The following is a 27806-nucleotide window of genomic DNA, read 5'->3' as shown; positions in this document are numbered from 1 at the left end:
TGAAGGTAAAAAGCAGGAGCAATCTGTAAAACATGAGCTTTGGTTGCCATCAATAAACGTGAGTGGCAAAGTACCACGTTTTGTGAATAACATCAGGTATCCATGTATAATGAGATGCGTTGGCCGGGAATCGAACCCGGGTCAACTGCTTGGAAGGCAGCTATGCTCACCACTATACCACCAACGCCTACATATGTCTCTTTACCTTGCATCTTGGCCATTGCAGTCTCCCATAACTGGATCGCTTCTCACATGCATAAAAGCACTTATCAAGCCACTACAGCACCTGGCTGCCTTTAAGCCTCTATTATTGCTTTATTCGTGCCACCATCCCTTCAAGATGCCGACAAGACATGCAACAAGAATCTTCTCTGTCAGTCCACAAGGTGGTGGAATGGACTTCCGCTGACAGTCCGTAAGGTCCAATCAATGGTTGTCTTCAACGCAAACTGAAGAATCAAAACTTCATGTAGTCACTAAGACTTGAATACTCATGGAAAAATAAGAAACTAAACTAAAACACATTTACTTTCTTCTCATCTTCGTTCCAATCTTGCCAGGTCTTTAACTTGATGCTATTCTTCACACTCACCAATCTATTGTAACATGAGAATGTTTTTCTTTTCGTTACTTCACTTTCTGAAGTAACTCTGCTCAAGAGCCTTTCTTGAAAGGTCCTCCGTTTTGTTACATCTCAGGTGCATGATAAACAAGAAACGTTACCTTTAGCTGTATTGCCTTTCAAGGGCCGAATCGACAGATACTAACACAGAATCATGCATAGACTACTCAGGTTGAGAAGAAAGCAGAGAGCTCAGGGATTCTGCCTGAAGATTCCCTCCCTTTGGTACGTTCTTCCCTCACCATTACTCTCCTCTTGAATTGGTGAAACTTTAAGGCAGACGAGAGGGAATGAAAAAAATCAAAATACATTGGAAGAGCTATTGAACTAAAACATCTGACTGCCTTGTTCCATTTTTTTAGCTAGACTTCTACGTATTAGACCTCGTGGCGCAACGGTAGCGCGTCTGACTCCAGATCAGAAGGTTACGTGTTCAAATCATGTCGGGGTCAAAAGCTTCTTTATAGCAACATGAAAATGGGGCCGCAGCTTCAGCATGCAGGTCTCTTTGGCCTCATTCTGATTTTGAGAAATAACAACGCTTTGTATCACTTCATTTAAAAACGATGTAAGAGTCACGGTCATCTGTGCAGCTGTGAGTAAGGTGTCAATGTAACCAGAACATATTAAAGCACAGTGTTTTTGAAGGTGTTGACTCCTATATCGTTCTGTATTGCATGAGTTATCTCTGAAGGTAAAAAGCAGGAGCAATCTGTAAAACATGAGCTTTGGTTGCCATCAATAAACGTGAGTGGCAAAGTACCACGTTTTGTGAATAACATCAGGTATCCATGTATAATGAGATGCGTTGGCCGGGAATCGAACCCGGGTCAACTGCTTGGAAGGCAGCTATGCTCACCACTATACCACCAACGCCTACATATGTCTCTTTACCTTGCATCTTGGCCATTGCAGTCTCCCATAACTGGATCGCTTCTCACATGCATAAAAGCACTTATCAAGCCACTACAGCACCTGGCTGCCTTTAAGCCTCTATTATTGCTTTATTCGTGCCACCATCCCTTCAAGATGCCGACAAGACATGCAACAAGAATCTTCTCTGTCAGTCCACAAGGTGGTGGAATGGACTTCCGCTGACAGTCCGTAAGGTCCAATCAATGGTTGTCTTCAACGCAAACTGAAGAATCAAAACTTCATGTAGTCACTAAGACTTGAATACTCATGGAAAAATAAGAAACTAAACTAAAACACATTTACTTTCTTCTCATCTTCGTTCCAATCTTGCCAGGTCTTTAACTTGATGCTATTCTTCACACTCACCAATCTATTGTAACATGAGAATGTTTTTCTTTTCGTTACTTCACTTTCTGAAGTAACTCTGCTCAAGAGCCTTTCTTGAAAGGTCCTCCGTTTTGTTACATCTCAGGTGCATGATAAACAAGAAACGTTACCTTTAGCTGTATTGCCTTTCAAGGGCCGAATCGACAGATACTAACACAGAATCATGCATAGACTACTCAGGTTATGAAGAAAGCAGAGAGCTCAGGGATTCTGCCTGAAGATTCCCTCCCTTTGGTACGTTCTTCCCTCACCATTACTCTCCTCTTGAATTGGTGAAACTTTTAGGCAGACGAGAGGGAATGAAAAAAATCAAAATACATTGGAAGAGCTATTGAACTAAAACATCTGACTGCCTTGTTCCATTTTTTTAGCTAGACTTTTACGTATTAGACCTCGTGGCGCAACGGTAGCGCGTCTGACTCCAGATCAGAAGGTTACGTGTTCAAATCACGTCGGGGTCAAAAGCTTCTTTATAGCAACATGAAAATGGGGCCGCAGCTTCAGCATGCAGGTCTCTTTGGCCTCATTCTGATTTTGAGAAATAACAACGCTTTGTATCACTTCATTTAAAAACGATGTAAGAGTCACGGTCATCTGTGCAGCTGTGAGTAAGGTGTCAATGTAACCAGAACATATTAAAGCACAGTGTTTTTGAAGGTGTTGACTCCTATATCGTTCTGTATTGCATGAGTTATCTCTGAAGGTAAAAAGCAGGAGCAATCTGTAAAACATGAGCTTTGGTTGCCATCAATAAACGTGAGTGGCAAAGTACCACGTTTTGTGAATAACATCAGGTATCCATGTATAATGAGATGCGTTGGCCGGGAATCGAACCCGGGTCAACTGCTTGGAAGGCAGCTATGCTCACCACTATACCACCAACGCCTACATATGTCTCTTTACCTTGCATCTTGGCCATTGCAGTCTCCCATAACTGGATCGCTTCTCACATGCATAAAAGCACTTATCAAGCCACTACAGCACCTGGCTGCCTTTAAGCCTCTATTATTGCTTTATTCGTGCCACCATCCCTTCAAGATGCCGACAAGACATGCAACAAGAATCTTCTCTGTCAGTCCACAAGGTGATGGAATGGACTTCCGCTGACAGTCCGTAAGGTCCAATCAATGGTTGTCTTCAACGCAAACTGAAGAATCAAAACTTCATGTAGTCACTAAGACTTGAATACTCATGGAAAAATAAGAAACTAAACTAAAACACATTTACTTTCTTCTCATCTTCGTTCCAATCTTGCCAGGTCTTTAACTTGATGCTATTCTTCACACTCACCAATCTATTGTAACATGAGAATGTTTTTCTTTTCGTTACTTCACTTTCTGAAGTAACTCTGCTCAAGAGCCTTTCTTGAAAGGTCCTCCGTTTTGTTACATCTCAGGTGCATGATAAACAAGAAACGTTACCTTTAGCTGTATTGCCTTTCAAGGGCCGAATCGACAGATACTAACACAGAATCATGCATAGACTACTCAGGTTGAGAAGAAAGCAGAGAGCTCAGGGATTCTGCCTGAAGATTCCCTCCCTTTGGTACGTTCTTCCCTCACCATTACTCTCCTCTTGAATTGGTGAAACTTTAAGGCAGACGAGAGGGAATGAAAAAAATCAAAACACATTGGAAGAGCTATTAAACTAAAACATCTGACTGCCTTGTTCCATTTTTTTAGCTAGACTTCTACGTATTAGACCTCGTGGCGCAACGGTAGCGCGTCTGACTCCAGATCAGAAGGTTACGTGTTCAAATCACGTCGGGGTCAAAAGCTTCTTTATAGCAACATGAAAATGGGGCCGCAGCTTCAGCATGCAGGTCTCTTTGGCCTCGTTCTGATTTTGAGAAATAACAACGCTTTGTATCACTTCATTTAAAAACGATGTAAGAGTCACGGTCATCTGTGCAGCTGTGAGTAAGGCAGTGGTCCCCAAACTACGGCCCGCGGGCCGGATACGGCCCGTCTCCACGTTTGACCCGGCCCCCGGAACATTTGACCTGGCCCCCGGAACACCCCCTCCCCCCTACCCCCAGGGAAAAAAATACTGCTCCTTGTGAAAGAGAACGTAATGGCGAAAAGGTTAGGTAAGAGAAAAATTGATTCTGAATGTAGGGTATTTAACCTGCAGTGGACAAACGATTATTTTTTTGTTCAATGCAAAGAAAAGGCTGTTTGTCTCATCTGTAAAGAGGCGCTTGCGGTATTCAAAGAATACAATCTACGACGGCACTATGAATCCCGTCACAAAGACCAGTATGATAGTTTGCAAGGCCAAATGCGGGCAGACAAACTGTTAAAGTTAAAAAGTGGACTGTTAGCTCAGCAGAATACATTTGTACGCCAAGCTCAGCTGAACCAGTCATCCGTTCGGGCCAGCTTTCGGGTTGCTCAAATTATAGCAAGCAGCGGTAAACCTTTCACGGATGGAGAGTTTGTTAAGAAATGTTTGAATGCTGTCGCGGAGGAAGTGTGTCCCGAGAAGAAAGATGTCTTCAATGCAGTGAGTCTGTCAGCGAGTACAATCACCAGACGCATCGAAGAAATCGGGGGTAATGTGTATGTACAGCTGCAGCAGAAGACAAAAGAATTTGACTTTTTTTCATTAGCATTGGATGAGAGCACGGATGTGCAGGACACAGCGCAGCTGGTAATTTTCATTCGTGGAGTTAACGCAAACTTTGAGATGAGCGAGGAGTTGGCAGCCCTCCAAAGTCTCAAAGGGACTACAACGGGGGAGGATATTTTCGGCAAAGTATGCCAAACCATGGAAGACTTGGACCTGGACTGGTCAAAGCTTGCCAGCATTACGACTGACGGGGCTCCTAGTATGGTGGGCGCGTCTCGGGGTCTAACAGGACGCGTGAAGCGGGAGATGGAAGAGCGGGGTCTCACCGCCCCGCTACAAGTCCACTGTTTAATTCACCAGCAGGCACTGTGCTGCAAAGTGTTGAAGTGGGATTCTGTCATGAAGGTTGTGGTGTCATGCATAAACTTAATCAGAGCAAAGGGACTTAAACACAGGGAGTTCCAACAATTCCTGTCTGAGCTGGAGTCTGCACACGGCGACGTGCTGTATTACACAGAGGTCCGATGGCTGAGCCGGGGCAGAGTTTTGAGGCGTTTTTACGAGCTGCTACCTGAAATTAACGCATTTCTTCATTCAAAAGACAAAACGGTCCCAGAGCTGATGGACCCAGAGTGGAAATGGCACCTGGCATTTTTAACAGACGTGACAGAAATTCTGAACAGCCTTAACTTGCAGCTACAAGGCCAGGGGAAACTCATTTGCGACATGTATTCCCACATAAAAGCATTTGAGGTGAAACTAGCGCTGCTTTTGGAGCAAGTGAAAAAGCACAACTTCGTCCATCTCCCTGCTACCCAAAACCTCTCTGCAGAGAACCCAGCGGTCCCGTTCCCAACTGAAAAGTGCGTGGAAGCACTGGAAATGCTCAAGGCGGAGTTCGGTGTGCGATTCCGTGAACTACATGTTCATGCAAAAGAAATCCGTCTTTTCCAGAACCCCTTTGTTGCCGACATCGATGAAGCCCAGCCTTCTTATCAGTTTGAGTTGGTCGAGTTACAGAACTGTGATGTTCTGAAAGACATGTTCAAGCCCAACAGTCTTATTGACTTCTATGCCGCACTCCCAAACGACACGTACCCTAACATAAAAAAACACGCAATGAAGATGTCCACACTTTTTGGAAGCACGTATATCTGCGAACAAACATTTTCGCACATGAAACTCCTGAAAACTTCGCTGAGATCAAGATTGACAGATGAACATCTGCATCAGTGTTTGAGACTGGCTGTGACTAGAATGGAACCTGACATTCAACTTCTCACCAGCCAAATGCAGGCCCACAGTTCACACTGATGAACATACATAGGTAAGCTCACTTTTCTGACTTGAATGAGTCATTCTGAGTATAAACAAATATGATCATAAAATCTACTGGGATAAAATGCATAAAAAATGTATTGTGCTGTGTAGGTCACAAGGAAGTTGACGAGAGAGAAAGGTATCTACAAGCCTTCTAGAACCTACAATCTACAAAAGGATTATAAGGAAGGAACACGAGAACTTTGAGGGACTACTCATATGAGTCATTTAAGGAAGAAATTCTGTTCTGACAACTTTACCTGTTAAGATGTGCACGGCACAACAGAAAGTTAATGTTCCACAGACTTTTTTTTTTCTGTGAAGAACCCAGAGAGCATTTTTTGGTGTTATTTATTTTAATAATGGTGTTATTTTTTTCTTAAATAGTGTTATTTAGTTGGTTAATAGTGTTATTATTTATTACCAGACTTTTTTCTGTGAAGAACCCAGAGAGGATTATTTAGTTATTATTTCATAAATATTGTTGTTTATTTTGTTAATGGTTAATATTTAGTTTGTTAATAGTGTTATTGTTTATTTCTTGACTTTTTTGTGTGAAGATCCCGGAAAGTGTTATTAATGTTTGGTTATGTGTCGCTTTCTGAAAACAATAAATGTTGCAGCACCCCTGTGATTGTCAAACTTTTCTGTTTCAAACTGACCCCGGCCCCCCATCAGAGAAGAGAAAAGTTATTTGGCCCTCGCAGGAAAAAGTTTGGGGACCCCTGGAGTAAGGTGTCAATGTAACCAGAACATATTAAAGCACAGTGTTTTTGAAGGTGTTGACTCCTATATCGTTCTGTATTGCATGAGTTATCTCTGAAGGTAAAAAGCAGGAGCAATCTGTAAAACATGAGCTTTGGTTGCCATCAATAAACGTGAGTGGCAAAGTACCACGTTTTGTGAATAACATCAGGTATCCATGTATAATGAGATGCGTTGGCCGGGAATCGAACCCGGGTCAACTGCTTGGAAGGCAGCTATGCTCACCACTATACCACCAACGCCTACATATGTCTCTTTACCTTGCATCTTGGCCATTGCAGTCTCCCATAACTGGATCGCTTCTCACATGCATAAAAGCACTTATCAAGCCACTACAGCACCTGGCTGCCTTTAAGCCTCTATTATTGCTTTATTCGTGCCACCATCCCTTCAAGATGCCGACAAGACATGCAACAAGAATCTTCTCTGTCAGTCCACAAGGTGGTGGAATGGACTTCCGCTGACAGTCCGTAAGGTCCAATCAATGGTTGTCTTCAACGCAAACTGAAGAATCAAAACTTCATGCAGTCACTAAGACTTGAATACTCATGGAAAAATAAGAAACTAAACTAAAACACATTTACTTTCTTCTCATCTTCGTTCCAATCTTGCCAGGTCTTTAACTTGATGCTATTCTTCACACTCACCAATCTATTGTAACATGAGAATGTTTTTCTTTTCGTTACTTCACTTTCTGAAGTAACTCTGCTCAAGAGCCTTTCTTGAAAGGTCCTCCGTTTTGTTACATCTCAGGTGCATGATAAACAAGAAACGTTACCTTTAGCTGTATTGCCTTTCAAGGGCCGAATCGACAGATACTAACACAGAATCATGCATAGACTACTCAGGTTATGAAGAAAGCAGAGAGCTCAGGGATTCTGCCTGAAGATTCCCTCCCTTTGGTACGTTCTTCCCTCACCATTACTCTCCTCTTGAATTGGTGAAACTTTTAGGCAGACGAGAGGGAATGAAAAAAATCAAAATACATTGGAAGAGCTATTGAACTAAAACATCTGACTGCCTTGTTCCATTTTTTTAGCTAGACTTCTACGTATTAGACCTCGTGGCGCAACGGTAGCGCGTCTGACTCCAGATCAGAAGGTTACGTGTTCAAATCACGTCGGGGTCAAAAGCTTCTTTATAGCAACATGAAAATGGGGCCGCAGCTTCAGCATGCAGGTCTCTTTGGCCTCATTCTGATTTTGAGAAATAACAACGCTTTGTATCACTTCATTTAAAAACGATGTAAGAGTCACGGTCATCTGTGCAGCTGTGAGTAAGGTGTCAATGTAACCAGAACATATTAAAGCACAGTGTTTTTGAAGGTGTTGACTCCTATATCGTTCTGTATTGCATGAGTTATCTCTGAAGGTAAAAAGCAGGAGCAATCTGTAAAACATGAGCTTTGGTTGCCATCAATAAACATGAGTGGCAAAGTACCACGTTTTGTGAATAACATCAGGTATCCATGTATAGTGAGATGCGTTGGCCGGGAATCGAACCCGGGTCAACTGCTTGGAAGGCAGCTATGCTCACCACTATACCACCAACGCCTACATATGTCTCTTTACCTTGCATCTTGGCCATTGCAGTCTCCCATAACTGGATCGCTTCTCACATGCATAAAAGCACTTATCAAGCCACTACAGCACCTGGCTGCCTTTAAGCCTCTATTATTGCTTTATTCGTGCCACCATCCCTTCAAGATGCCGACAAGACATGCAACAAGAATCTTCTCTGTCAGTCCACAAGGTGGTGGAATGGACTTCCGCTGACAGTCCGTAAGGTCCAATCAATGGTTGTCTTCAACGCAAACTGAAGAATCAAAACTTCATGTAGTCACTAAGACTTGAATACTCATGGAAAAATAAGAAACTAAACTAAAACACATTTACTTTCTTCTCATCTTCGTTCCAATCTTGCCAGGTCTTTAACTTGATGCTATTCTTCACACTCACCAATCTATTGTAACATGAGAATGTTTTTCTTTTCGTTACTTCACTTTCTGAAGTAACTCTGCTCAAGAGCCTTTCTTGAAAGGTCCTCCGTTTTGTTACATCTCAGGTGCATGATAAACAAGAAACGTTACCTTTAGCTGTATTGCCTTTCAAGGGCCGAATCGACAGATACTAACACAGAATCATGCATAGACTACTCAGGTTATGAAGAAAGCAGAGAGCTCAGGGATTCTGCCTGAAGATTCCCTCCCTTTGGTACGTTCTTCCCTCACCATTACTCTCCTCTTGAATTGGTGAAACTTTTAGGCAGACGAGAGGGAATGAAAAAAATCAAAATACATTGGAAGAGCTATTGAACTAAAACATCTGACTGCCTTGTTCCATTTTTTTAGCTAGACTTCTACGTGTTAGACCTCGTGGCGCAACGGTAGCGCGTCTGACTCCAGATCAGAAGGTTACGTGTTCAAATCACGTCGGGGTCAAAAGCTTCTTTATAGCAACATGAAAATGGGGCCGCAGCTTCAGCATGCAGGTCTCTTTGGCCTCATTCTGATTTTGAGAAATAACAACGCTTTGTATCACTTCATTTAAAAACGATGTAAGAGTCACGGTCATCTGTGCAGCTGTGAGTAAGGTGTCAATGTAACCAGAACATATTAAAGCACAGTGTTTTTGAAGGTGTTGACTCCTATATCGTTCTGTATTGCATGAGTTATCTCTGAAGGTAAAAAGCAGGAGCAATCTGTAAAACATGAGCTTTGGTTGCCATCAATAAACGTGAGTGGCAAAGTACCACGTTTTGTGAATAACATCAGGTATCCATGTATAATGAGATGCGTTGGCCGGGAATCGAACCCGGGTCAACTGCTTGGAAGGCAGCTATGCTCACCACTATACCACCAACGCCTACGTATGTCTCTTTACCTTGCATCTTGGCCATTGCAGTCTCCCATAACTGGATCGCTTCTCACATGCGTAAAAGCACTTATCAAGCCACTACAGCACCTGGCTGCCTTTAAGCCTCTATTATTGCTTTATTCGTGCCACCATCCCTTCAAGATGCCGACAAGACATGCAACAAGAATCTTCTCTGTCAGTCCACAAGGTGGTGGAATGGACTTCCGCTGACAGTCCGTAAGGTCCAATCAATGGTTGTCTTCAACGCAAACTGAAGAATCAAAACTTCATGTAGTCACTAAGACTTGAATACTCATGGAAAAATAAGAAACTAAACTAAAACACATTTACTTTCTTCTCATCTTCGTTCCAATCTTGCCAGGTCTTTAACTTGATGCTATTCTTCACACTCACCAATCTATTGTAACATGAGAATGTTTTTCTTTTCGTTACTTCACTTTCTGAAGTAACTCTGCTCAAGAGCCTTTCTTGAAAGGTCCTCCGTTTTGTTACATCTCAGGTGCATGATAAACAAGAAACGTTACCTTTAGCTGTATTGCCTTTCAAGGGCCGAATCGACAGATACTAACACAGAATCATGCATAGACTACTCAGGTTATGAAGAAAGCAGAGAGCTCAGGGATTCTGCCTGAAGATTCCCTCCCTTTGGTACGTTCTTCCCTCACCATTACTCTCCTCTTGAATTGGTGAAACTTTTAGGCAGACGAGAGGGAATGAAAAAAATCAAAATACATTGGAAGAGCTATTGAACTAAAACATCTGACTGCCTTGTTCCATTTTTTTAGCTAGACTTCTACGTATTAGACCTCGTGGCGCAACGGTAGCGCGTCTGACTCCAGATCAGAAGGTTACGTGTTCAAATCACGTCGGGGTCAAAAGCTTCTTTATAGCAACATGAAAATGGGGCCGCAGCTTCAGCATGCAGGTCTCTTTGGCCTCATTCTGATTTTGAGAAATAACAACGCTTTGTATCACTTCATTTAAAAACGATGTAAGAGTCACGGTCATCTGTGCAGCTGTGAGTAAGGTGTCAATGTAACCAGAACATATTAAAGCACAGTGTTTTTGAAGGTGTTGACTCCTATATCGTTCTGTATTGCATGAGTTATCTCTGAAGGTAAAAAGCAGGAGCAATCTGTAAAACATGAGCTTTGGTTGCCATCAATAAACGTGAGTGGCAAAGTACCACGTTTTGTGAATAACATCAGGTATCCATGTATAATGAGATGCGTTGGCCGGGAATCGAACCCGGGTCAACTGCTTGGAAGGCAGCTATGCTCACCACTATACCACCAACGCCTACATATGTCTCTTTACCTTGCATCTTGGCCATTGCAGTCTCCCATAACTGGATCGCTTCTCACATGCATAAAAGCACTTATCAAGCCACTACAGCACCTGGCTGCCTTTAAGCCTCTATTATTGCTTTATTCGTGCCACCATCCCTTCAAGATGCCGACAAGACATGCAACAAGAATCTTCTCTGTCAGTCCACAAGGTGGTGGAATGGACTTCCGCTGACAGTCCGTAAGGTCCAATCAATGGTTGTCTTCAACGCAAACTGAAGAATCAAAACTTCATGTAGTCACTAAGACTTGAATACTCATGGAAAAATAAGAAACTAAACTAAAACACATTTACTTTCTTCTCATCTTCGTTCCAATCTTGCCAGGTCTTTAACTTGATGCTATTCTTCACACTCACCAATCTATTGTAACATGAGAATGTTTTTCTTTTCGTTACTTCACTTTCTGAAGTAACTCTGCTCAAGAGCCTTTCTTGAAAGGTCCTCCGTTTTGTTACATCTCAGGTGCATGATAAACAAGAAACGTTACCTTTAGCTGTATTGCCTTTCAAGGGCCGAATCGACAGATACTAACACAGAATCATGCATAGACTACTCAGGTTATGAAGAAAGCAGAGAGCTCAGGGATTCTGCCTGAAGATTCCCTCCCTTTGGTACGTTCTTCCCTCACCATTACTCTCCTCTTGAATTGGTGAAACTTTTAGGCAGACGAGAGGGAATGAAAAAAATCAAAATACATTGGAAGAGCTATTGAACTAAAACATCTGACTGCCTTGTTCCATTTTTTTAGCTAGACTTCTACGTATTAGACCTCGTGGCGCAACGGTAGCGCGTCTGACTCCAGATCAGAAGGTTACGTGTTCAAATCACGTCGGGGTCAAAAGCTTCTTTATAGCAACATGAAAATGGGGCCGCAGCTTCAGCATGCAGGTCTCTTTGGCCTCAATCTGATTTTGAGAAATAACAACGCTTTGTATCACTTCATTTAAAAACGATGTAAGAGTCACGGTCATCTGTGCAGCTGTGAGTAAGGTGTCAATGTAACCAGAACATATTAAAGCACAGTGTTTTTGAAGGTGTTGACTCCTATATCGTTCTGTATTGCATGAGTTATCTCTGAAGGTAAAAAGCAGGAGCAATCTGTAAAACATGAGCTTTGGTTGCCATCAATAAACGTGAGTGGCAAAGTACCACGTTTTGTGAATAACATCAGGTATCCATGTATAATGAGATGCGTTGGCCGGGAATCGAACCCGGGTCAACTGCTTGGAAGGCAGCTATGCTCACCACTATACCACCAACGCCTACATATGTCTCTTTACCTTGCATCTTGGCCATTGCAGTCTCCCATAACTGGATCGCTTCTCACATGCATAAAAGCACTTATCAAGCCACTACAGCACCTGGCTGCCTTTAAGCCTCTATTATTGCTTTATTCGTGCCACCATCCCTTCAAGATGCCGACAAGACATGCAACAAGAATCTTCTCTGTCAGTCCACAAGGTGGTGGAATGGACTTCCGCTGACAGTCCGTAAGGTCCAATCAATGGTTGTATCCAACGCAAACTGAAGAATCAAAACTTCATGTAGTCACTAAGACTTGAATACTCATGGAAAAATAAGAAACTAAACTAAAACACATTTACTTTCTTCTCATCTTCGTTCCAATCTTGCCAGGTCTTTAACTTGATGCTATTCTTCACACTCACCAATCTATTGTAACATGAGAATGTTTTTCTTTTCGTTACTTCACTTTCTGAAGTAACTCTGCTCAAGAGCCTTTCTTGAAAGGTCCTCCGTTTTGTTACATCTCAGGTGCATGATAAACAAGAAACGTTACCTTTAGCTGTATTGCCTTTCAAGGGCCGAATCGACAGATACTAACACAGAATCATGCATAGACTACTCAGGTTATGAAGAAAGCAGAGAGCTCAGGGATTCTGCCTGAAGATTCCCTCCCTTTGGTACGTTCTTCCCTCACCATTACTCTCCTCTTGAATTGGTGAAACTTTTAGGCAGACGAGAGGGAATGAAAAAAATCAAAATACATTGGAAGAGCTATTGAACTAAAACATCTGACTGCCTTGTTCCATTTTTTTAGCTAGACTTCTACGTATTAGACCTCGTGGCGCAACGGTATCGCGTCTGACTCCAGATCAGAAGGTTACGTGTTCAAATCACGTTGGGGTCAAAAGCTTCTTTATAGCAACATGAAAATGGGGCCGCAGCTTCAGCATGCAGGTCTCTTTGGCCTCATTGTGATTTTGAGAAATAACAACGCTTTGTATCACTTCATTTAAAAACGATGTAAGAGTCACGGTCATCTGTGCAGCTGTGAGTAAGGCAGTGGTCCCCAAACTACGGGCCGCGGGCCGGATACGGCCCGCCTCCACGTTTGACCCGGCCCCCGGAACATTTGACCTGGCCCCCGGAACACCCCCTCCCCCCTACCCCCAGGGAAAAAAATACTGCTCCTTGTGAAAGAGAACGTAATGGCGAAAAGGTTAGGTAAGAGAAAAATTGATTCTGAATGTAGGGTATTTAACCTGCAGTGGACAAACGATTATTTTTTTGTTCAATGCAAAGAAAAGGCTGTTTGTCTCATCTGTAAAGAGGCGCTTGCGGTATTCAAAGAATACAATCTACGACGGCACTATGAATCCCGTCACAAAGACCAGTATGATAGTTTGCAAGGCCAAATGCGGGCAGACAAACTGTTAAAGTTAAAAAGTGGACTGTTAGCTCAGCAGAATACATTTGTACGCCAAGCTCAGCTGAACCAGTCATCCGTTCGGGCCAGCTTTCGGGTTGCTCAAATTATAGCAAGCAGCGGTAAACCTTTCACGGATGGAGAGTTTGTTAAGAAATGTTTGAATGCTGTCGCGGAGGAAGTGTGTCCCGAGAAGAAAGATGTCTTCAATGCAGTGAGTCTGTCAGCGAGTACAATCACCAGACGCATCGAAGAAATCGGGGGTAATGTGTATGTACAGCTGCAGCAGAAGACAAAAGAATTTGACTTTTTTTCATTAGCATTGGATGAGAGCACGGATGTGCAGGACACAGCGCAGCTGGTAATTTTCATTCGTGGAGTTAACGCAAACTTTGAGATGAGCGAGGAGTTGGCAGCCCTCCAAAGTCTCAAAGGGACTACAACGGGGGAGGATATTTTCGGCAAAGTATGCCAAACCATGGAAGACTTGGACCTGGACTGGTCAAAGCTTGCCAGCATTACGACTGACGGGACTCCTAGTATGGTGGGCGCGTCTCGGGGTCTAACAGGACGCGTGAAGCGGGAGATGGAAGAGCGGGGTCTCACCGCCCCGCTACAAGTCCACTGTTTAATTCACCAGCAGGCACTGTGCTGCAAAGTGTTGAAGTGGGATTCTGTCATGAAGGTTGTGGTGTCATGCATAAACTTAATCAGAGCAAAGGGACTTAAACACAGGGAGTTCCAACAATTCCTGTCTGAGCTGGAGTCTGCGCACGGCGACGTGCTGTATTACACAGAGGTCCGATGGCTGAGCCGGGGCAGAGTTTTGAGGCGTTTTTACGAGCTGCTACCTGAAATTAACGCATTTCTTCATTCAAAAGACAAAACGGTCCCAGAGCTGATGGACCCAGAGTGGAAATGGCACCTGGCATTTTTAACAGACGTGACAGAAATTCTGAACAGCCTTAACTTGCAGCTACAAGGCCAGGGGAAACTCATTTGCGACATGTATTCCCACATAAAAGCATTTGAGGTGAAACTAGCGCTGCTTTTGGAGCAAGTGAAAAAGCACAACTTCGTCCATCTCCCTGCTACCCAAAACCTCTCTGCAGAGAACCCAGCGGTCCCGTTCCCAACTGAAAAGTGCGTGGAAGCACTGGAAATGCTCAAGGCGGAGTTCGGTGTGCGATTCCGTGAACTACATGTTCATGCAAAAGAAATCCGTCTTTTCCAGAACCCCTTTGTTGCCGACATCGATGAAGCCCAGCCTTCTTATCAGTTTGAGTTGGCCGAGTTACAGAACTGTGATGTTCTGAAAGACATGTTCAAGCCCAACAGTCTTATTGACTTCTATGCCGCACTCCCAAACGACACGTACCCTAACATAAAAAAACACGCAATGAAGATGTCCACACTTTTTGGAAGCACGTATATCTGCGAACAAACATTTTCGCACATGAAACTCCTGAAAACTTCGCTGAGATCAAGATTGACAGATGAACATCTGCATCAGTGTTTGAGACTGGCTGTGACTAGAATGGAACCTGACATTCAACTTCTCACCAGCCAAATGCAGGCCCAAAGTTCACACTGATGAACATACATAGGTAAGCTCACTTTTCTGACTTGAATGAGTCATTCTGAGTATAAACAAATATGATCATAAAATCTACTGGGATAAAATGCATAAAAAATGTATTGTGCTGTGTAGGTCACAAGGAAGTTGACGAGAGAGAAAGGTATCTACAAGCCTTCTAGAACCTACAATCTACAAAAGGATTATAAGGAAGGAACACGAGAACTTTGAGGGACTACTCATATGAGTCATTTAAGGAAGAAATTCTGTTCTGACAACTTTACCTGTTAAGATGTGCACGGCACAACAGAAAGTTAATGTTCCACAGACTTTTTTTTTTCTGTGAAGAACCCAGAGAGCATTTTTTGGTGTTATTTATTTTAATAATGGTGTTATTTTTTTCTTAAATAGTGTTATTTAGTTGGTTAATAGTGTTATTATTTATTACCAGACTTTTTTCTGTGAAGAACCCAGAGAGGATTATTTAGTTATTATTTCATAAATATTGTTGTTTATTTTGTTAATGGTTAATATTTAGTTTGTTAATAGTGTTATTGTTTATTTCTTGACTTTTTTGTGTGAAGATCCCGGAAAGTGTTATTAATGTTTGGTTATGTGTCGCTTTCTGAAAACAATAAATGTTGCAGCACCCCTGTGATTGTCAAACTTTTCTGTTTCAAACTGACCCCGGCCCCCCATCAGAGAAGAGAAAAGTTATTTGGCCCTCGCAGGAAAAAGTTTGGGGACCCCTGGAGTAAGGTGTCAATGTAACCAGAACATATTAAAGCACAGTGTTTTTGAAGGTGTTGACTCCTATATCGTTCTGTATTGCATGAGTTATCTCTGAAGGTAAAAAGCAGGAGCAATCTGTAAAACATGAGCTTTGGTTGCCATCAATAAACGTGAGTGGCAAAGTACCACGTTTTGTGAATAACATCAGGTATCCATGTATAATGAGATGCGTTGGCCGGGAATCGAACCCGGGTCAACTGCTTGGAAGGCAGCTATGCTCACCACTATACCACCAACGCCTACATATGTCTCTTTACCTTGCATCTTGGCCATTGCAGTCTCCCATAACTGGATCGCTTCTCACATGCATAAAAGCACTTATCAAGCCACTACAGCACCTGGCTGCCTTTAAGCCTCTATTATTGCTTTATTCGTGCCACCATCCCTTCAAGATGCCGACAAGACATGCAACAAGAATCTTCTCTGTCAGTCCACAAGGTGGTGGAATGGACTTCCGCTGACAGTCCGTAAGGTCCAATCAATGGTTGTCTTCAACGCAAACTGAAGAATCAAAACTTCATGTAGTCACTAAGACTTGAATACTCATGGAAAAATAAGAAACTAAACTAAAACACATTTACTTTCTTCTCATCTTCGTTCCAATCTTGCCAGGTCTTTAACTTGATGCTATTCTTCACACTCACCAATCTATTGTAACATGAGAATGTTTTTCTTTTCGTTACTTCACTTTCTGAAGTAACTCTGCTCAAGAGCCTTTCTTGAAAGGTCCTCCGTTTTGTTACATCTCAGGTGCATGATAAACAAGAAACGTTACCTTTAGCTGTATTGCCTTTCAAGGGCCGAATCGACAGATACTAACACAGAATCATGCATAGACTACTCAGGTTATGAAGAAAGCAGAGAGCTCAGGGATTCTGCCTGAAGATTCCCTCCCTTTGGTACGTTCTTCCCTCACCATTACTCTCCTCTTGAATTGGTGAAACTTTTAGGCAGACGAGAGGGAATGAAAAAAATCAAAATACATTGGAAGAGCTATTGAACTAAAACATCTGACTGCCTTGTTCCATTTTTTTAGCTAGACTTCTACGTATTAGACCTCGTGGCGCAACGGTAGCGCGTCTGACTCCAGATCAGAAGGTTACGTGTTCAAATCACGTCGGGGTCAAAAGCTTCTTTATAGCAACATGAAAATGGGGCCGCAGCTTCAGCATGCAGGTCTCTTTGGCCTCATTCTGATTTTGAGAAATAACAACGCTTTGTATCACTTCATTTAAAAACGATGTAAGAGTCACGGTCATCTGTGCAGCTGTGAGTAAGGTGTCAATGTAACCAGAACATATTAAAGCACAGTGTTTTTGAAGGTGTTGACTCCTATATCGTTCTGTATTGCATGAGTTATCTCTGAAGGTAAAAAGCAGGAGCAATCTGTAAAACATGAGCTTTGGTTGCCATCAATAAACGTGAGTGGCAAAGTACCACGTTTTGTGAATAACATCAGGTATCCATGTATAATGAGATGCGTTGGCCGGGAATCGAACCCGGGTCAACTGCTTGGAAGGCAGCTATGCTCACCACTATACCACCAACGCCTACATATGTCTCTTTACCTTGCATCTTGGCCATTGCAGTCTCCCATAACTGGATCGCTTCTCACATGCGTAAAAGCACTTATCAAGCCACTACAGCACCTGGCTGCCTTTAAGCCTCTATTATTGCTTTATTCGTGCCACCATCCCTTCAAGATGCCGACAAGACATGCAACAAGAATCTTCTCTGTCAGTCCACAAGGTGGTGGAATGGACTTCCGCTGACAGTCCGTAAGGTCCAATCAATGGTTGTCTTCAACGCAAACTGAAGAATCAAAACTTCATGTAGTCACTAAGACTTGAATACTCATGGAAAAATAAGAAACTAAACTAAAACACATTTACTTTCTTCTCATCTTCGTTCCAATCTTGCCAGGTCTTTAACTTGATGCTATTCTTCACACTCACCAATCTATTGTAACATGAGAATGTTTTTCTTTTCGTTACTTCACTTTCTGAAGTAACTCTGCTCAAGAGCCTTTCTTGAAAGGTCCTCCGTTTTGTTACATCTCAGGTGCATGATAAACAAGAAACGTTACCTTTAGCTGTATTGCCTTTCAAGGGCCGAATCGACAGATACTAACACAGAATCATGCATAGACTACTCAGGTTATGAAGAAAGCAGAGAGCTCAGGGATTCTGCCTGAAGATTCCCTCCCTTTGGTACGTTCTTCCCTCACCATTACTCTCCTCTTGAATTGGTGAAACTTTTAGGCAGACGAGAGGGAATGAAAAAAATCAAAATACATTGGAAGAGCTATTGAACTAAAACATCTGACTGCCTTGTTCCATTTTTTTAGCTAGACTTCTACGTATTAGACCTCGTGGCGCAACGGTAGCGCGTCTGACTCCAGATCAGAAGGTTACGTGTTCAAATCACGTCGGGGTCAAAAGCTTCTTTATAGCAACATGAAAATGGGGCCGCAGCTTCAGCATGCAGGTCTCTTTGGCCTCATTCTGATTTTGAGAAATAACAACGCTTTGTATCACTTCATTTAAAAACGATGTAAGAGTCACGGTCATCTGTGCAGCTGTGAGTAAGGTGTCAATGTAACCAGAACATATTAAAGCACAGTGTTTTTGAAGGTGTTGACTCCTATATCGTTCTGTATTGCATGAGTTATCTCTGAAGGTAAAAAGCAGGAGCAATCTGTAAAACATGAGCTTTGGTTGCCATCAATAAACGTGAGTGGCAAAGTACCACGTTTTGTGAGTAACATCAGGTATCCATGTATAATGAGATGCGTTGGCCGGGAATCGAACCCGGGTCAACTGCTTGGAAGGCAGCTATGCTCACCACTATACCACCAACGCCTACATATGTCTCTTTACCTTGCATCTTGGCCATTGCAGTCTCCCATAACTGGATCGCTTCTCACATGCATAAAAGCACTTATCAAGCCACTACAGCACCTGGCTGCCTTTAAGCCTCTATTATTGCTTTATTCGTGCCACCATCCCTTCAAGATGCCGACAAGACATGCAACAAGAATCTTCTCTGTCAGTCCACAAGGTGGTGGAATGGACTTCCGCTGACAGTCCGTAAGGTCCAATCAATGGTTGTCTTCAACGCAAACTGAAGAATCAAAACTTCATGTAGTCACTAAGACTTGAATACTCATGGAAAAATAAGAAACTAAACTAAAACACATTTACTTTCTTCTCATCTTCGTTCCAATCTTGCCAGGTCTTTAACTTGATGCTATTCTTCACACTCACCAATCTATTGTAACATGAGAATGTTTTTCTTTTCGTTACTTCACTTTCTGAAGTAACTCTGCTCAAGAGCCTTTCTTGAAAGGTCCTCCGTTTTGTTACATCTCAGGTGCATGATAAACAAGAAACGTTACCTTTAGCTGTATTGCCTTTCAAGGGCCGAATCGACAGATACTAACACAGAATCATGCATAGACTACTCAGGTTATGAAGAAAGCAGAGAGCTCAGGGATTCTGCCTGAAGATTCCCTCCCTTTGGTACGTTCTTCCCTCACCATTACTCTCCTCTTGAATTGGTGAAACTTTTAGGCAGACGAGAGGGAATGAAAAAAATCAAAATACATTGGAAGAGCTATTGAACTAAAACATCTGACTGCCTTGTTCCATTTTTTTAGCTAGACTTCTACGTATTAGACCTCGTGGCGCAACGGTAGCGCGTCTGACTCCAGATCAGAAGGTTACGTGTTCAAATCACGTCGGGGTCAAAAGCTTCTTTATAGCAACATGAAAATGGGGCCGCAGCTTCAGCATGCAGGTCTCTTTGGCCTCATTCTGATTTTGAGAAATAACAACGCTTTGTATCACTTCATTTAAAAACGATGTAAGAGTCACGGTCATCTGTGCAGCTGTGAGTAAGGTGTCAATGTAACCAGAACATATTAAAGCACAGTGTTTTTGAAGGTGTTGACTCCTATATCGTTCTGTATTGCATGAGTTATCTCTGAAGGTAAAAAGCAGGAGCAATCTGTAAAACATGAGCTTTGGTTGCCATCAATAAACGTGAGTGGCAAAGTACCACGTTTTGTGAATAACATCAGGTATCCATGTATAATGAGATGCGTTGGCCGGGAATCGAACCCGGGTCAACTGCTTGGAAGGCAGCTATGCTCACCACTATACCACCAACGCCTACATATGTCTCTTTACCTTGCATCTTGGCCATTGCAGTCTCCCATAACTGGATCGCTTCTCACATGCATAAAAGCACTTATCAAGCCACTACAGCACCTGGCTGCCTTTAAGCCTCTATTATTGCTTTATTCGTGCCACCATCCCTTCAAGATGCCGACAAGACATGCAACAAGAATCTTCTCTGTCAGTCCACAAGGTGGTGGAATGGACTTCCGCTGACAGTCCGTAAGGTCCAATCAATGGTTGTCTTCAACGCAAACTGAAGAATCAAAACTTCATGTAGTCACTAAGACTTGAATACTCATGGAAAAATAAGAAACTAAACTAAAACACATTTACTTTCTTCTCATCTTCGTTCCAATCTTGCCAGGTCTTTAACTTGATGCTATTCTTCACACTCACCAATCTATTGTAACATGAGAATGTTTTTCTTTTCGTTACTTCACTTTCTGAAGTAACTCTGCTCAAGAGCCTTTCTTGAAAGGTCCTCCGTTTTGTTACATCTCAGGTGCATGATAAACAAGAAACGTTACCTTTAGCTGTATTGCCTTTCAAGGGCCGAATCGACAGATACTAACACAGAATCATGCATAGACTACTCAGGTTATGAAGAAAGCAGAGAGCTCAGGGATTCTGCCTGAAGATTCCCTCCCTTTGGTACGTTCTTCCCTCACCATTACTCTCCTCTTGAATTGGTGAAACTTTTAGGCAGACGAGAGGGAATGAAAAAAATCAAAATACATTGGAAGAGCTATTGAACTAAAACATCTGACTGCCTTGTTCCATTTTTTTAGCTAGACTTCTACGTATTAGACCTCGTGGCGCAACGGTAGCGCGTCTGACTCCAGATCAGAAGGTTACGTGTTCAAATCACGTCGGGGTCAAAAGCTTCTTTATAGCAACATGAAAATGGGGCCGCAGCTTCAGCATGCAGGTCTCTTTGGCCTCAATCTGATTTTGAGAAATAACAACGCTTTGTATCACTTCATTTAAAAACGATGTAAGAGTCACGGTCATCTGTGCAGCTGTGAGTAAGGTGTCAATGTAACCAGAACATATTAAAGCACAGTGTTTTTGAAGGTGTTGACTCCTATATCGTTCTGTATTGCATGAGTTATCTCTGAAGGTAAAAAGCAGGAGCAATCTGTAAAACATGAGCTTTGGTTGCCATCAATAAACGTGAGTGGCAAAGTACCACGTTTTGTGAATAACATCAGGTATCCATGTATAATGAGATGCGTTGGCCGGGAATCGAACCCGGGTCAACTGCTTGGAAGGCAGCTATGCTCACCACTATACCACCAACGCCTACATATGTCTCTTTACCTTGCATCTTGGCCATTGCAGTCTCCCATAACTGGATCGCTTCTCACATGCATAAAAGCACTTATCAAGCCACTACAGCACCTGGCTGCCTTTAAGCCTCTATTATTGCTTTATTCGTGCCACCATCCCTTCAAGATGCCGACAAGACATGCAACAAGAATCTTCTCTGTCAGTCCACAAGGTGGTGGAATGGACTTCCGCTGACAGTCCGTAAGGTCCAATCAATGGTTGTATCCAACGCAAACTGAAGAATCAAAACTTCATGTAGTCACTAAGACTTGAATACTCATGGAAAAATAAGAAACTAAACTAAAACACATTTACTTTCTTCTCATCTTCGTTCCAATCTTGCCAGGTCTTTAACTTGATGCTATTCTTCACACTCACCAATCTATTGTAACATGAGAATGTTTTTCTTTTCGTTACTTCACTTTCTGAAGTAACTCTGCTCAAGAGCCTTTCTTGAAAGGTCCTCCGTTTTGTTACATCTCAGGTGCATGATAAACAAGAAACGTTACCTTTAGCTGTATTGCCTTTCAAGGGCCGAATCGACAGATACTAACACAGAATCATGCATAGACTACTCAGGTTATGAAGAAAGCAGAGAGCTCAGGGATTCTGCCTGAAGATTCCCTCCCTTTGGTACGTTCTTCCCTCACCATTACTCTCCTCTTGAATTGGTGAAACTTTTAGGCAGACGAGAGGGAATGAAAAAAATCAAAATACATTGGAAGAGCTATTGAACTAAAACATCTGACTGCCTTGTTCCATTTTTTTAGCTAGACTTCTACGTATTAGACCTCGTGGCGCAACGGTATCGCGTCTGACTCCAGATCAGAAGGTTACGTGTTCAAATCACGTTGGGGTCAAAAGCTTCTTTATAGCAACATGAAAATGGGGCCGCAGCTTCAGCATGCAGGTCTCTTTGGCCTCATTGTGATTTTGAGAAATAACAACGCTTTGTATCACTTCATTTAAAAACGATGTAAGAGTCACGGTCATCTGTGCAGCTGTGAGTAAGGCAGTGGTCCCCAAACTACGGGCCGCGGGCCGGATACGGCCCGCCTCCACGTTTGACCCGGCCCCCGGAACATTTGACCTGGCCCCCGGAACACCCCCTCCCCCCTACCCCCAGGGAAAAAAATACTGCTCCTTGTGAAAGAGAACGTAATGGCGAAAAGGTTAGGTAAGAGAAAAATTGATTCTGAATGTAGGGTATTTAACCTGCAGTGGACAAACGATTATTTTTTTGTTCAATGCAAAGAAAAGGCTGTTTGTCTCATCTGTAAAGAGGCGCTTGCGGTATTCAAAGAATACAATCTACGACGGCACTATGAATCCCGTCACAAAGACCAGTATGATAGTTTGCAAGGCCAAATGCGGGCAGACAAACTGTTAAAGTTAAAAAGTGGACTGTTAGCTCAGCAGAATACATTTGTACGCCAAGCTCAGCTGAACCAGTCATCCGTTCGGGCCAGCTTTCGGGTTGCTCAAATTATAGCAAGCAGCGGTAAACCTTTCACGGATGGAGAGTTTGTTAAGAAATGTTTGAATGCTGTCGCGGAGGAAGTGTGTCCCGAGAAGAAAGATGTCTTCAATGCAGTGAGTCTGTCAGCGAGTACAATCACCAGACGCATCGAAGAAATCGGGGGTAATGTGTATGTACAGCTGCAGCAGAAGACAAAAGAATTTGACTTTTTTTCATTAGCATTGGATGAGAGCACGGATGTGCAGGACACAGCGCAGCTGGTAATTTTCATTCGTGGAGTTAACGCAAACTTTGAGATGAGCGAGGAGTTGGCAGCCCTCCAAAGTCTCAAAGGGACTACAACGGGGGAGGATATTTTCGGCAAAGTATGCCAAACCATGGAAGACTTGGACCTGGACTGGTCAAAGCTTGCCAGCATTACGACTGACGGGACTCCTAGTATGGTGGGCGCGTCTCGGGGTCTAACAGGACGCGTGAAGCGGGAGATGGAAGAGCGGGGTCTCACCGCCCCGCTACAAGTCCACTGTTTAATTCACCAGCAGGCACTGTGCTGCAAAGTGTTGAAGTGGGATTCTGTCATGAAGGTTGTGGTGTCATGCATAAACTTAATCAGAGCAAAGGGACTTAAACACAGGGAGTTCCAACAATTCCTGTCTGAGCTGGAGTCTGCGCACGGCGACGTGCTGTATTACACAGAGGTCCGATGGCTGAGCCGGGGCAGAGTTTTGAGGCGTTTTTACGAGCTGCTACCTGAAATTAACGCATTTCTTCATTCAAAAGACAAAACGGTCCCAGAGCTGATGGACCCAGAGTGGAAATGGCACCTGGCATTTTTAACAGACGTGACAGAAATTCTGAACAGCCTTAACTTGCAGCTACAAGGCCAGGGGAAACTCATTTGCGACATGTATTCCCACATAAAAGCATTTGAGGTGAAACTAGCGCTGCTTTTGGAGCAAGTGAAAAAGCACAACTTCGTCCATCTCCCTGCTACCCAAAACCTCTCTGCAGAGAACCCAGCGGTCCCGTTCCCAACTGAAAAGTGCGTGGAAGCACTGGAAATGCTCAAGGCGGAGTTCGGTGTGCGATTCCGTGAACTACATGTTCATGCAAAAGAAATCCGTCTTTTCCAGAACCCCTTTGTTGCCGACATCGATGAAGCCCAGCCTTCTTATCAGTTTGAGTTGGCCGAGTTACAGAACTGTGATGTTCTGAAAGACATGTTCAAGCCCAACAGTCTTATTGACTTCTATGCCGCACTCCCAAACGACACGTACCCTAACATAAAAAAACACGCAATGAAGATGTCCACACTTTTTGGAAGCACGTATATCTGCGAACAAACATTTTCGCACATGAAACTCCTGAAAACTTCGCTGAGATCAAGATTGACAGATGAACATCTGCATCAGTGTTTGAGACTGGCTGTGACTAGAATGGAACCTGACATTCAACTTCTCACCAGCCAAATGCAGGCCCAAAGTTCACACTGATGAACATACATAGGTAAGCTCACTTTTCTGACTTGAATGAGTCATTCTGAGTATAAACAAATATGATCATAAAATCTACTGGGATAAAATGCATAAAAAATGTATTGTGCTGTGTAGGTCACAAGGAAGTTGACGAGAGAGAAAGGTATCTACAAGCCTTCTAGAACCTACAATCTACAAAAGGATTATAAGGAAGGAACACGAGAACTTTGAGGGACTACTCATATGAGTCATTTAAGGAAGAAATTCTGTTCTGACAACTTTACCTGTTAAGATGTGCACGGCACAACAGAAAGTTAATGTTCCACAGACTTTTTTTTTTCTGTGAAGAACCCAGAGAGCATTTTTTGGTGTTATTTATTTTAATAATGGTGTTATTTTTTTCTTAAATAGTGTTATTTAGTTGGTTAATAGTGTTATTATTTATTACCAGACTTTTTTCTGTGAAGAACCCAGAGAGGATTATTTAGTTATTATTTCATAAATATTGTTGTTTATTTTGTTAATGGTTAATATTTAGTTTGTTAATAGTGTTATTGTTTATTTCTTGACTTTTTTGTGTGAAGATCCCGGAAAGTGTTATTAATGTTTGGTTATGTGTCGCTTTCTGAAAACAATAAATGTTGCAGCACCCCTGTGATTGTCAAACTTTTCTGTTTCAAACTGACCCCGGCCCCCCATCAGAGAAGAGAAAAGTTATTTGGCCCTCGCAGGAAAAAGTTTGGGGACCCCTGGAGTAAGGTGTCAATGTAACCAGAACATATTAAAGCACAGTGTTTTTGAAGGTGTTGACTCCTATATCGTTCTGTATTGCATGAGTTATCTCTGAAGGTAAAAAGCAGGAGCAATCTGTAAAACATGAGCTTTGGTTGCCATCAATAAACGTGAGTGGCAAAGTACCACGTTTTGTGAATAACATCAGGTATCCATGTATAATGAGATGCGTTGGCCGGGAATCGAACCCGGGTCAACTGCTTGGAAGGCAGCTATGCTCACCACTATACCACCAACGCCTACATATGTCTCTTTACCTTGCATCTTGGCCATTGCAGTCTCCCATAACTGGATCGCTTCTCACATGCATAAAAGCACTTATCAAGCCACTACAGCACCTGGCTGCCTTTAAGCCTCTATTATTGCTTTATTCGTGCCACCATCCCTTCAAGATGCCGACAAGACATGCAACAAGAATCTTCTCTGTCAGTCCACAAGGTGGTGGAATGGACTTCCGCTGACAGTCCGTAAGGTCCAATCAATGGTTGTCTTCAACGCAAACTGAAGAATCAAAACTTCATGTAGTCACTAAGACTTGAATACTCATGGAAAAATAAGAAACTAAACTAAAACACATTTACTTTCTTCTCATCTTCGTTCCAATCTTGCCAGGTCTTTAACTTGATGCTATTCTTCACACTCACCAATCTATTGTAACATGAGAATGTTTTTCTTTTCGTTACTTCACTTTCTGAAGTAACTCTGCTCAAGAGCCTTTCTTGAAAGGTCCTCCGTTTTGTTACATCTCAGGTGCATGATAAACAAGAAACGTTACCTTTAGCTGTATTGCCTTTCAAGGGCCGAATCGACAGATACTAACACAGAATCATGCATAGACTACTCAGGTTATGAAGAAAGCAGAGAGCTCAGGGATTCTGCCTGAAGATTCCCTCCCTTTGGTACGTTCTTCCCTCACCATTACTCTCCTCTTGAATTGGTGAAACTTTTAGGCAGACGAGAGGGAATGAAAAAAATCAAAATACATTGGAAGAGCTATTGAACTAAAACATCTGACTGCCTTGTTCCATTTTTTTAGCTAGACTTCTACGTATTAGACCTCGTGGCGCAACGGTAGCGCGTCTGACTCCAGATCAGAAGGTTACGTGTTCAAATCACGTCGGGGTCAAAAGCTTCTTTATAGCAACATGAAAATGGGGCCGCAGCTTCAGCATGCAGGTCTCTTTGGCCTCATTCTGATTTTGAGAAATAACAACGCTTTGTATCACTTCATTTAAAAACGATGTAAGAGTCACGGTCATCTGTGCAGCTGTGAGTAAGGTGTCAATGTAACCAGAACATATTAAAGCACAGTGTTTTTGAAGGTGTTGACTCCTATATCGTTCTGTATTGCATGAGTTATCTCTGAAGGTAAAAAGCAGGAGCAATCTGTAAAACATGAGCTTTGGTTGCCATCAATAAACGTGAGTGGCAAAGTACCACGTTTTGTGAATAACATCAGGTATCCATGTATAATGAGATGCGTTGGCCGGGAATCGAACCCGGGTCAACTGCTTGGAAGGCAGCTATGCTCACCACTATACCACCAACGCCTACATATGTCTCTTTACCTTGCATCTTGGCCATTGCAGTCTCCCATAACTGGATCGCTTCTCACATGCGTAAAAGCACTTATCAAGCCACTACAGCACCTGGCTGCCTTTAAGCCTCTATTATTGCTTTATTCGTGCCACCATCCCTTCAAGATGCCGACAAGACATGCAACAAGAATCTTCTCTGTCAGTCCACAAGGTGGTGGAATGGACTTCCGCTGACAGTCCGTAAGGTCCAATCAATGGTTGTCTTCAACGCAAACTGAAGAATCAAAACTTCATGTAGTCACTAAGACTTGAATACTCATGGAAAAATAAGAAACTAAACTAAAACACATTTACTTTCTTCTCATCTTCGTTCCAATCTTGCCAGGTCTTTAACTTGATGCTATTCTTCACACTCACCAATCTATTGTAACATGAGAATGTTTTTCTTTTCGTTACTTCACTTTCTGAAGTAACTCTGCTCAAGAGCCTTTCTTGAAAGGTCCTCCGTTTTGTTACATCTCAGGTGCATGATAAACAAGAAACGTTACCTTTAGCTGTATTGCCTTTCAAGGGCCGAATCGACAGATACTAACACAGAATCATGCATAGACTACTCAGGTTATGAAGAAAGCAGAGAGCTCAGGGATTCTGCCTGAAGATTCCCTCCCTTTGGTACGTTCTTCCCTCACCATTACTCTCCTCTTGAATTGGTGAAACTTTTAGGCAGACGAGAGGGAATGAAAAAAATCAAAATACATTGGAAGAGCTATTGAACTAAAACATCTGACTGCCTTGTTCCATTTTTTTAGCTAGACTTCTACGTATTAGACCTCGTGGCGCAACGGTAGCGCGTCTGACTCCAGATCAGAAGGTTACGTGTTCAAATCACGTCGGGGTCAAAAGCTTCTTTATAGCAACATGAAAATGGGGCCGCAGCTTCAGCATGCAGGTCTCTTTGGCCTCATTCTGATTTTGAGAAATAACAACGCTTTGTATCACTTCATTTAAAAACGATGTAAGAGTCACGGTCATCTGTGCAGCTGTGAGTAAGGTGTCAATGTAACCAGAACATATTAAAGCACAGTGTTTTTGAAGGTGTTGACTCCTATATCGTTCTGTATTGCATGAGTTATCTCTGAAGGTAAAAAGCAGGAGCAATCTGTAAAACATG

General features: G+C 42.6%; 2 protein-coding genes and 30 non-coding genes across 32 annotated transcripts; 17 read left to right on the top strand and 15 right to left on the bottom strand.

Annotated features, from left to right (window-relative positions):
* Nucleotides 1–115: 115 nt before the first annotated feature.
* On the bottom strand, nucleotides 116–187 carry trnag-ucc (transfer RNA glycine (anticodon UCC)). The gene has a single exon. It is a non-coding gene; the product is annotated as a tRNA-Gly (tRNA).
* An 815-nt stretch (nucleotides 188–1002) lies between these two features.
* Nucleotides 1003–1074, top strand: trnaw-cca (transfer RNA tryptophan (anticodon CCA)). Its single transcript has one exon. It is a non-coding gene; the product is annotated as a tRNA-Trp (tRNA).
* A 352-nt stretch (nucleotides 1075–1426) lies between these two features.
* trnag-ucc (transfer RNA glycine (anticodon UCC)) lies at nucleotides 1427–1498 on the bottom strand. Its single transcript has one exon. It is a non-coding gene; the product is annotated as a tRNA-Gly (tRNA).
* An 815-nt stretch (nucleotides 1499–2313) lies between these two features.
* On the top strand, nucleotides 2314–2385 carry trnaw-cca (transfer RNA tryptophan (anticodon CCA)). The gene has a single exon. It is a non-coding gene; the product is annotated as a tRNA-Trp (tRNA).
* Nucleotides 2386–2737: 352 nt separating this feature from the next.
* trnag-ucc (transfer RNA glycine (anticodon UCC)) lies at nucleotides 2738–2809 on the bottom strand. Its single transcript has one exon. It is a non-coding gene; the product is annotated as a tRNA-Gly (tRNA).
* An 815-nt stretch (nucleotides 2810–3624) lies between these two features.
* trnaw-cca (transfer RNA tryptophan (anticodon CCA)) lies at nucleotides 3625–3696 on the top strand. Its single transcript has one exon. It is a non-coding gene; the product is annotated as a tRNA-Trp (tRNA).
* A 3054-nt stretch (nucleotides 3697–6750) lies between these two features.
* Nucleotides 6751–6822, bottom strand: trnag-ucc (transfer RNA glycine (anticodon UCC)). The gene has a single exon. It is a non-coding gene; the product is annotated as a tRNA-Gly (tRNA).
* An 815-nt stretch (nucleotides 6823–7637) lies between these two features.
* trnaw-cca (transfer RNA tryptophan (anticodon CCA)) lies at nucleotides 7638–7709 on the top strand. The gene has a single exon. It is a non-coding gene; the product is annotated as a tRNA-Trp (tRNA).
* Nucleotides 7710–8061: 352 nt separating this feature from the next.
* trnag-ucc (transfer RNA glycine (anticodon UCC)) lies at nucleotides 8062–8133 on the bottom strand. Its single transcript has one exon. It is a non-coding gene; the product is annotated as a tRNA-Gly (tRNA).
* An 815-nt stretch (nucleotides 8134–8948) lies between these two features.
* trnaw-cca (transfer RNA tryptophan (anticodon CCA)) lies at nucleotides 8949–9020 on the top strand. Its single transcript has one exon. It is a non-coding gene; the product is annotated as a tRNA-Trp (tRNA).
* A 352-nt stretch (nucleotides 9021–9372) lies between these two features.
* On the bottom strand, nucleotides 9373–9444 carry trnag-ucc (transfer RNA glycine (anticodon UCC)). The gene has a single exon. It is a non-coding gene; the product is annotated as a tRNA-Gly (tRNA).
* An 815-nt stretch (nucleotides 9445–10259) lies between these two features.
* Nucleotides 10260–10331, top strand: trnaw-cca (transfer RNA tryptophan (anticodon CCA)). Its single transcript has one exon. It is a non-coding gene; the product is annotated as a tRNA-Trp (tRNA).
* Nucleotides 10332–10683: 352 nt separating this feature from the next.
* Nucleotides 10684–10755, bottom strand: trnag-ucc (transfer RNA glycine (anticodon UCC)). Its single transcript has one exon. It is a non-coding gene; the product is annotated as a tRNA-Gly (tRNA).
* Nucleotides 10756–11570: 815 nt separating this feature from the next.
* Nucleotides 11571–11642, top strand: trnaw-cca (transfer RNA tryptophan (anticodon CCA)). Its single transcript has one exon. It is a non-coding gene; the product is annotated as a tRNA-Trp (tRNA).
* A 352-nt stretch (nucleotides 11643–11994) lies between these two features.
* On the bottom strand, nucleotides 11995–12066 carry trnag-ucc (transfer RNA glycine (anticodon UCC)). Its single transcript has one exon. It is a non-coding gene; the product is annotated as a tRNA-Gly (tRNA).
* Nucleotides 12067–12881: 815 nt separating this feature from the next.
* Nucleotides 12882–12953, top strand: trnaw-cca (transfer RNA tryptophan (anticodon CCA)). The gene has a single exon. It is a non-coding gene; the product is annotated as a tRNA-Trp (tRNA).
* Nucleotides 12954–13461: 508 nt separating this feature from the next.
* Nucleotides 13462–15066, top strand: LOC143494203 (general transcription factor II-I repeat domain-containing protein 2-like). The gene has a single exon (XM_076992306.1). The coding sequence runs from the start codon at nucleotides 13462–13464 to the stop codon at nucleotides 15064–15066; it is 1605 nt and encodes a 534-aa protein (XP_076848421.1).
* Nucleotides 15067–16007: 941 nt separating this feature from the next.
* Nucleotides 16008–16079, bottom strand: trnag-ucc (transfer RNA glycine (anticodon UCC)). The gene has a single exon. It is a non-coding gene; the product is annotated as a tRNA-Gly (tRNA).
* Nucleotides 16080–16894: 815 nt separating this feature from the next.
* On the top strand, nucleotides 16895–16966 carry trnaw-cca (transfer RNA tryptophan (anticodon CCA)). The gene has a single exon. It is a non-coding gene; the product is annotated as a tRNA-Trp (tRNA).
* A 352-nt stretch (nucleotides 16967–17318) lies between these two features.
* trnag-ucc (transfer RNA glycine (anticodon UCC)) lies at nucleotides 17319–17390 on the bottom strand. Its single transcript has one exon. It is a non-coding gene; the product is annotated as a tRNA-Gly (tRNA).
* An 815-nt stretch (nucleotides 17391–18205) lies between these two features.
* On the top strand, nucleotides 18206–18277 carry trnaw-cca (transfer RNA tryptophan (anticodon CCA)). Its single transcript has one exon. It is a non-coding gene; the product is annotated as a tRNA-Trp (tRNA).
* A 352-nt stretch (nucleotides 18278–18629) lies between these two features.
* trnag-ucc (transfer RNA glycine (anticodon UCC)) lies at nucleotides 18630–18701 on the bottom strand. The gene has a single exon. It is a non-coding gene; the product is annotated as a tRNA-Gly (tRNA).
* Nucleotides 18702–19516: 815 nt separating this feature from the next.
* trnaw-cca (transfer RNA tryptophan (anticodon CCA)) lies at nucleotides 19517–19588 on the top strand. The gene has a single exon. It is a non-coding gene; the product is annotated as a tRNA-Trp (tRNA).
* Nucleotides 19589–19940: 352 nt separating this feature from the next.
* Nucleotides 19941–20012, bottom strand: trnag-ucc (transfer RNA glycine (anticodon UCC)). The gene has a single exon. It is a non-coding gene; the product is annotated as a tRNA-Gly (tRNA).
* Nucleotides 20013–20827: 815 nt separating this feature from the next.
* Nucleotides 20828–20899, top strand: trnaw-cca (transfer RNA tryptophan (anticodon CCA)). Its single transcript has one exon. It is a non-coding gene; the product is annotated as a tRNA-Trp (tRNA).
* Nucleotides 20900–21251: 352 nt separating this feature from the next.
* On the bottom strand, nucleotides 21252–21323 carry trnag-ucc (transfer RNA glycine (anticodon UCC)). The gene has a single exon. It is a non-coding gene; the product is annotated as a tRNA-Gly (tRNA).
* Nucleotides 21324–22138: 815 nt separating this feature from the next.
* Nucleotides 22139–22210, top strand: trnaw-cca (transfer RNA tryptophan (anticodon CCA)). Its single transcript has one exon. It is a non-coding gene; the product is annotated as a tRNA-Trp (tRNA).
* A 508-nt stretch (nucleotides 22211–22718) lies between these two features.
* Nucleotides 22719–24323, top strand: LOC143494202 (general transcription factor II-I repeat domain-containing protein 2-like). Its single transcript, XM_076992305.1, has one exon. The coding sequence runs from the start codon at nucleotides 22719–22721 to the stop codon at nucleotides 24321–24323; it is 1605 nt and encodes a 534-aa protein (XP_076848420.1).
* A 941-nt stretch (nucleotides 24324–25264) lies between these two features.
* On the bottom strand, nucleotides 25265–25336 carry trnag-ucc (transfer RNA glycine (anticodon UCC)). Its single transcript has one exon. It is a non-coding gene; the product is annotated as a tRNA-Gly (tRNA).
* Nucleotides 25337–26151: 815 nt separating this feature from the next.
* Nucleotides 26152–26223, top strand: trnaw-cca (transfer RNA tryptophan (anticodon CCA)). Its single transcript has one exon. It is a non-coding gene; the product is annotated as a tRNA-Trp (tRNA).
* Nucleotides 26224–26575: 352 nt separating this feature from the next.
* Nucleotides 26576–26647, bottom strand: trnag-ucc (transfer RNA glycine (anticodon UCC)). Its single transcript has one exon. It is a non-coding gene; the product is annotated as a tRNA-Gly (tRNA).
* Nucleotides 26648–27462: 815 nt separating this feature from the next.
* On the top strand, nucleotides 27463–27534 carry trnaw-cca (transfer RNA tryptophan (anticodon CCA)). Its single transcript has one exon. It is a non-coding gene; the product is annotated as a tRNA-Trp (tRNA).
* The last annotated feature ends 272 nt before the right edge of the window (nucleotides 27535–27806 follow it).

The sequence above is a fragment of the Brachyhypopomus gauderio genome, unplaced genomic scaffold (assembly GCF_052324685.1).
Source record: "Brachyhypopomus gauderio isolate BG-103 unplaced genomic scaffold, BGAUD_0.2 sc92, whole genome shotgun sequence".
NCBI lineage: Eukaryota > Metazoa > Chordata > Actinopteri > Gymnotiformes > Hypopomidae > Brachyhypopomus > Brachyhypopomus gauderio.
This window is presented reverse-complemented; position numbering and strand designations above follow the sequence as displayed.